Source organism: Triticum urartu, chromosome 1A (genome assembly GCF_056163025.1).
Source record: "Triticum urartu cultivar PI428250 chromosome 1A, HENAU_Tu73, whole genome shotgun sequence".
Lineage (NCBI taxonomy): Eukaryota > Viridiplantae > Streptophyta > Magnoliopsida > Poales > Poaceae > Triticum > Triticum urartu.
Genome location: NC_141873.1, coordinates 16,450,687 through 16,458,241, shown reverse-complemented (window position 1 = coordinate 16,458,241; position 7,555 = coordinate 16,450,687). Strand labels below are relative to the sequence as shown.

The window sequence follows — 7,555 nt, the reverse complement described above, 5'->3', positions numbered from 1 at the left end:
ACATTTTTATGCTACCTCCCATCAATAATAAGTGTCGCAGTTTTGAATTGGGGTTAGTTTAAGGCTGCGACACTTATTTTGGATCACAGGGAGTATGAATTATGATACTCATGTTTATCTATTTTCTTGCACAGTTAATCTTTTTCTTTGTCTATTTCTACACATACTTTCAGACAATAGTCTACATAGTATATTGAAAAAGGCTTTCATCCCGCTTTATATATAAAGCAACGATCAACGACAAACCAGGCATGATAAAAACAACCAAATGACCAAATCACACACCTAAACCACTTTATCAACACATCAAATTTTCTGCAGAGATATGCGAGATAAAAAAAAATTCTCCCGAGACAAAAGAAAACCACATTATCAACACACCGATCTTTTTTGGCGGCGATACTCATATGCGAAATAATTGATTTCTCTCTAGACAAAAAAGAGCACATAACCAGATGAGAAGAATGGTGGCAAGAACAAGGCCATCCATCCAGATCCCAATAGCAGCTAAACACATACTAGCACAGCAGTGGTGATTGTGATTAAAGAAAGCCACAAGGAACCAGCCAAAGCAGACCCAGCTGGTTGAGTTACTTTTCCACTGGCAATGGTGGCAGCATTGAGGAAGCATTGAGGTGGTTAACTACTAAGCAAGCAGAGAGGGGCTGGCTGGCTTAGAAAACAAGCGAGCTGAGGCAGAGTGAGTGGAGTGAGTGAAGAGTCCAAAGCAACAACACAAGAGGCGCATGTGCGCGCGTGTGTGCGTGGGTGGGGTGATGATGATGACGGCGACTAACTAGGCAGGCCACCGCCGCCGCCGCACCACCGCCGGGGGATCCGGAGCAGAGCGCCCACCCGAAAGGAGAAAGAAAGGGTCGGGACGAGGAGTGTGAGGGCGGTCACCCGTGTGTTTCAGTACTTCTTGTACTGGTCAGAGAGAGAGAGAGAGAGAGAGAGAGAGAGAGAGAGAGAGAGGAGAAAAGAGGGAGTGTGGTGGTAGCGCATCGACTCTCCAGCCGGCGTCGGCGTAGGGCGGCCGGCGAATCTGTTCCGTGTACGGCGGCGCTCCGGCTGGGCGGATCTAGGCGGAGGAGGGCGGCGGTTTCTTCTGCGGCGCGCAGGGCGAGGTTGCTTCGTCTTCCCCGCGGGGCTCCGGTGAGCAAATCTTTCGCCTTCTTGCACGAATTTGTGCTCTGTATGCGGATTTGAGGTTGGTTCTGGACCTTTGCTCTGCCGCAGCAAAGGTGGCTGTTTTCCCCCCGTTGGTAGTTCTTGAGAGTTTTCTGGTTGCTGATTCTTGGGATTCAGGTAGCCTGTGCCCCCTGATGCCGATTCGGTGTGGTAATGTAGGAGCAAATGATTTTGTTGGGTATAATGTTGGAGCAAAGATGTCCAATTGAGGATACAATCTGTCAGAAAATTAGGGGTAAGGTTACTCCCAAGCCTGTGGGGAAGGCAGGGAACAGATACTTATGAAACTATATGGCTATGTAGGCGATTAGTTAGTGTTTAGCAATGATTCATGATACAGTATAAAATTTGATTTTATCCTGGAGGGAAAAAAAGATTTGATTTTATCCTGTTTTGTTCTGATGTAGAATTGGGGTTCTCCCTCCTATTTTTAGAAAGAAAATGTTACTGTACCTGAAGTTATTGTCCTTTCCCCCCTGAAGGATCAAAGTTACACTGAATACAGCAAACTTGTTCCCACATCGGGTGAGATACTAGTTCGGTTTTCTCAATATAGAACTTATCAGACCTGCCCTGCTTTTCTGTAATTTGGTCTGGTACCATAGGAGCAAAAGATTTTGTTTTCTAGTGTAGGATGAATGGGGATACAACTTGATGATTCTGTCAGAAATGTAGGGGTGATGTTACTGCCAAGCCTGTGGGGAAGGCAGAGAACAGATATTTGTGAAATTATGGTTCATGATGCAGTACAGATTTCGATTTTATCCTGGAAAAGAAACGTGTGAACTATTCTATTCTGTTGTACAGTGGGGGTTCACCTAATTTTACAAAATGTCGCCTGAAGTTATTGTCCTTTTTCTCCTGAAGGATCAAAATTATACTGTATACCGCAAACTTATTCTGACATCCTGAGAATGTGAAATACTAGTTCGTTCTTCTCAATATAAGACTTAGGAAAGCTGCCCTGCTTTTCTGTAACACTAGTTCTGCTTTTCTGTAACACTGTGCATAAAGTTACCAGCAGAACTATTCTGTTCTGATGTACAATTGGGATTCTCCTAATTTTAGAAAATGTTACCTGAAGTTGTTGTCCTTTTTTTTCCATAAAGGATCACAATTACACTGAATACAGCGAACTTTTTCTGACATCCGGTGAAATACTAGTTCATTCCTTTCAGTAAAGGACTTTGCGAACCTGCCCTGCTTTTTGGTCCTTCCTGCCATCATGGTTACTATTATTTGCACGAGACGTAGTCTTGAATTCGTTACCTCCACTGGATATACATTGTACTGTCTGCTTTCCATGCCACTGTTATGTGGCATCACATAACCTGCTATCTGCACATACTTTGCTTCTTTCACTCTTTCATGAAGTTTTATTTTTGTTTTTAGTCGGCTTCCCTACAACGACTTCACACTTATCTGTTATTTACGTGCAGGTGTTTGAGATATCCACCTTATTCTAGCTTATAACTCCAGCAGCACTGTAATTCTAAACAATACTATCATGGCAGTTGTGAGCGTATGTGTACATTGATAGTATCCTCATCGCTTTGTAGTTACTTGGACATCAGATGTGACAAATATGTACACAAAGGGGCCACCATTGGATGTTCTTAGAGCAAGCATTTCTAGTGCCCCTAGCACATCCAGCCATGGTTCTGCACAAGATGACTGTGACTCCTTAGGTGATGTCTATGTGTGGGGTGAGGTTGTTTGTGACAACTCTGCACGAACCAGTTCCGACACTGTAATCAGATCAACTGGGAAGACTGATTTCCTCCTCCCAAAGCCATTGGAGTCCAATTTAGTCCTTGATGTGTACCATGTGGATTGTGGGGTCAGGCATGCCTCATTGGTGACAAGAAATGGAGAAGTTTTTACATGGGGTGAAGATTCTGGAGGCCGCCTTGGCCATGGAACACGGGAAGATTCTGTGCACCCTCGTCTTGTCGAGTCTTTAGCAGCTTGCAACATAGATTTTGTTGCCTGTGGGGAGTTCCATACCTGTGCTGTAACGACAACGGGCGAGCTTTATACCTGGGGTGATGGAACTCACAATGTTGGACTTCTAGGACATGGCACTGATGTAGGACACTGGATACCCAGGAGGATTTCTGGACCACTGGAAGGTCTCCAAATTGCCTATGTTTCTTGTGGGACCTGGCATACAGCCTTGATCACATCAATGGGCCAACTGTTCACCTTTGGAGACGGTTCATTTGGGGTGTTAGGCCATGGAGATCTGAAGAGCATTTCGTGTCCAAGGGAGGTAGAGTCATTGTCAGGGCTGAAGACAATCGCAGTTGCATGCGGTGTGTGGCACACTGCAGCCATTGTAGAGGTTATTGTCACTCAGTCCAGCGCGACCGTGTCTGCTGGGAAGCTATTCACATGGGGAGACGGCGACAAGCACCGACTCGGTCACGGTGATAAGGAGGCACGGCTTAAGCCTACCTGTGTGGCTTCCCTTATTGATTATGATTTTTACAGGGTAGCATGTGGCCACAGTCTTACTGTAGGCTTGACAACTTCTGGCAAAGTGTGGACCATGGGCAATTCTGTTTATGGCCAGCTCGGAAATCTTAATTCAGATGGGAGGCCATGTTTAGTTGAAGATAAGATTGCAAGTGAACATGTTCTCCAGATCGCTTGTGGGTCCTACCATGTTGCAGTTTTGACAAGTAGAAGTGAAGTTTTTACATGGGGCAAAGGAGCTAATGGGAGATTGGGCCATGGAGATATAGAGGACCGGAAGGTACCCACAACGGTCGAGGCATTGAGAGACAGAGCTGTTAGGCACATAGCCTGTGGTGCAAACTTCACTGCTGCCATATGCCTGCACAAATGGGTCTCTGGAGCCGATCAGTCCCAGTGCTCCTCGTGTCGGCAGCCATTCGGGTTTACTCGAAAGAGGCATAACTGCTACAACTGTGGACTTGTCCACTGCAATGCATGCACCTCACGGAAGGCGTTGAGAGCGGCATTGGCTCCGAGTCCCGGGAAGCTTCACCGCGTTTGTGATTCCTGCTACTCCAAGTTAAAGAATGCCTCTAGTTCAGCTAATAAGAAAGACCTTGCTCCAGGTGAAAGCAATGGAGAAGCTAGAGTAGGAAAATCCATCCTTTCTAGTAATATGGACATGATTAGAAGTTTGGACAGTAAGGCAGCAAAACAGGGGAAGAAGACTGATGCACTGTCATTTCTCCGGAATCCTCAAGTTAGTTCGCTGCTGCAGCTGAGAGATATCGCTTTCTCCGGTGGCGCGGATCTCAATAGACCAGCGGCTCCGAGAGCGGCGCGAACACCAGCGGCCCGGTCGGTAACCAGTTCAAGAGCCGTTTCCCCTTTCTCTCGCAGGTCTAGCCCGCCACGTTCTACAACACCAGTTCCAACAACTCATGGTCTTTCTCTCTCGAAAAGTGCCACCGATAATCTGGTGAAAGCAAACGAGCTCTTAAGCCAGGAAGTTGAGAGGCTGCGTGCACAGGTATCTACTTCTTTTTCTTTATTATTCAGCAGATAGAAATCTGCTTGGGTGTTAATAATCACTGTATGTATGTGCGCAAGAAATTTAGACTACTTCTTCTATATGTTGTGTAGGTTGACAGCCTGAGAAATCGCTGTGACCATCATGAACTCGAACTGCATAAGTCAGCCAAGAAAGTACAAGAGGCCATGACACTGGTTGCAGAGGAGTCTGCAAAATCCAAAGCTGCAAAGGAGGTTATAAAATCTCTAACGGCACAGGTAATTTTCAATGCTGTAGCTCTCTTGGTTTGTATCATGCTCTATTGGACCAACTGATCGTTGCAAACCATAATGCATTCCAATAGATAGTCATTTTTTATATAACTGTGCTTCTCCTACAATATGAAATCTTCCATCGCCGAGAAAAGTAGAGATGCATGATAGGCTTTTCACAGTATAGTTTTTGCATGAGTATTGGAGGTTCTTTTCAGCCGAATGCATCATCAAATTGGCCTTGTGATAGCTCATTGTAAGAAAAGAGAGTAAAATGATGCATTGTGATCAAATTCATTTCTTTCTTAAAAACTGCATGTGCGAACATAAACAAAAAAGAAAGGAGATAAGCACCCCATCCAAATGTGCGCTTCCTGCTGTTTCTACATCTCAGATCTATCATCTGGGTTTCTTTCAAACAGAACAGGGTACCTCTTTTCACCAGAAATGTTTGTTCAATATGCATTATTGAGTGTTTTTTTTCTTCAAAATTTGTAGCTGAAGGACATGGCTGAGAGGTTACCACCAGAACATGGAGCTTATGATTTCAATGAAGCAAAGCAAGTACATGTTCCAAACGGTGTCGAGCCACATGTCGCTACCTACTCTAGCATGAATGGAAAAGTTCACCAAGCAAGGAATGAGTTGCTCAATGCACCTAGTACAAACTCTGGGCGGTCGCCGCATTCAAATGGAGGAATCTCAAATCAACACAAATTACTAGGCAATATTAGTGAAAATAGTGAAGGCAGCACTCACAGCCTTAGAATTACCAGTCCTCACGGATCGGATCGCCCTCACCGAAGAGCCCACAGCAATAGTGATGAGATGCTGTCTGCAAGTAGCAGAGGTGATGATAATGTCAGCATAGATGCTAGGTCCCTTCAAAATGGTGACGACAGCTACAAACCTCGAGGAACAATATCAATATCCAGCAACCAAGTACAGGCTGAGTGGATCGAGCAGTATGAACCAGGTGTTTACATAACTCTCACGACCCTCCGTGATGGGACTCGGGATCTGAAGAGGGTTCGCTTCAGGTATTTTAATTATTTCCTGTCATGTTTGCTTTCTTCTACTCCCTCCGTCCCATAATATAGGATGTTTTTTGACATAAGCGTAGTGTCAAAAAACGTCTTACATTATGGGACGGAGGGAGTACCAAATTTGCTTTTCTTTTTTCACACACAAACAACTCATGGAATATTGATGATTGCAATGTTAGTTGCTTGATTAGTCAGTGGACACGATCTTACCGTCCAGACAGGAGAGAGCATATAGTAAATGGTATTGGCCACACGTTCATATGTGACCAAATTGTAATTCTTATCCTATTCTAGAGCACATTCCCCCCCACCAGTTAACAATATCAGTAAATGAGAACTTCAGTTATCTTGTTCAGCAGGCCAATTATTACTTTTGCTTCAGTGCGTAGCTGTGAGTTGTGCTGTGAGTTGTGTTATACATTCTGCACTATGCTTCTGCTACACTGACTGACATGCCCACTTTTCCTTGCAAAATCATGCTATTTACATTTGGCATCTTGTGCATCTCTGAAATATTTCTTGTTTGCAGCCGAAGGCGCTTTGGGGAGCATCAGGCTGAAAATTGGTGGAACGAGAACCGCGAGAAAGTGTACGAGAAATACAACGTGAGGAGCTCCGAACGGGTATCGTCAGCAGCCTCAACCCGGTCGGCCTATTAGCTTACCTGTGGATGACCTGTTGCATGCCGGCACCTGTTTCTTCACACAGAAACTGCAAGATAGACCAACAACAGCAAATTATCAACAAAACTGTGGCCATACATACCGGGCTTGAGAGCGCCATATGCGATCGCCACTGCAATTTTTATCGTCTTTTCATACTGTAATATGGATAGGAAGATAAGTCAAGTTTTTGGTTGGTGTTGAATCGCCTGAGGCTGTAGCATGGGCCCTGTCCCAGTGTAATGTACATACATGGACATGATCAAACAGGGCATGGTGCCTTTACCATGTTATAGATCACACTAGCCATTGTAGCTAGGTGAAGTTTTCATTTTTCCTTCCAGTTTTTTTATCCTTTTCCTCAGTATGATTAATTTTTACAAAAGAACTTGTGTCCTGCAATTGTACTTGGATATATATCTTCCACAAATTAGGCCTCATTTGAATGGTTGCAAGTGGCCACACTAATTATAAAGTCATTCTAGACAGCCTCTTAAGGTGCTACACACAATCAGTTGCCAAGATAGTCTCTCAATGTTACCTTTAGCCTTCCATATGATTAGAGGTGGTAATAGAAATGAGAACATACATTCTGCCCTTAGGCTATAGCAAGTCCGGTATTTGTAAATAAATAAGACGTCTTATTTATATTTCAAACATTATAAAAATTGAGGTTAAATATAGTATATTTTTTTGAGTTGATTAAATATAGTATCTATGTGCTCTACATGCCATGGATAAATAGTTTGACTCGCAAGCTTAAAAAACGAGAACTTTATAGATCTATAGCAGAAACTAGTAGACTATTTTTCTTGCAAAATAAAATAAAATACTAGACTATTTTAGATCCACATATCTCTATCTTTTTAGCACACAAATGATGAAATGAATAGATTCTTTTATTGAAGTTTA

At 43.7% G+C, this 7,555-nt stretch overlaps 1 protein-coding gene across 1 annotated transcript; it reads left to right on the top strand.

Moving 5' to 3' along the window:
• Positions 1 to 570: 570 nt before the first annotated feature.
• LOC125542813 (PH, RCC1 and FYVE domains-containing protein 1) lies at positions 571 to 7,050 on the top strand. Its single transcript, XM_048706011.2, has 5 exons — positions 571 to 1,155; positions 2,631 to 4,681; positions 4,795 to 4,941; positions 5,434 to 5,975; positions 6,511 to 7,050. The coding sequence occupies exons 2-5, from the start codon at positions 2,777 to 2,779 to the stop codon at positions 6,638 to 6,640; spliced, it is 2,724 nt and encodes a 907-aa protein (XP_048561968.1). The 5' UTR covers positions 571 to 1,155; positions 2,631 to 2,776; the 3' UTR covers positions 6,641 to 7,050.
• The last annotated feature ends 505 nt before the right edge of the window (positions 7,051 to 7,555 follow it).

Coding starts and splice junctions, on each gene's coding strand:
- LOC125542813 (XM_048706011.2), top strand. CDS start 2,777: ATGTACACAAAGGGGCCACCATTGGATGTTCTTAGAGCAAGCATTTCT. Junction 4,682..4,794: donor TTGAGAGGCTGCGTGCACAG/GTATCTACTTCT, acceptor TATGTTGTGTAG/GTTGACAGCCTGAGAAATCG. Junction 4,942..5,433: donor TAAAATCTCTAACGGCACAG/GTAATTTTCAAT, acceptor CAAAATTTGTAG/CTGAAGGACATGGCTGAGAG.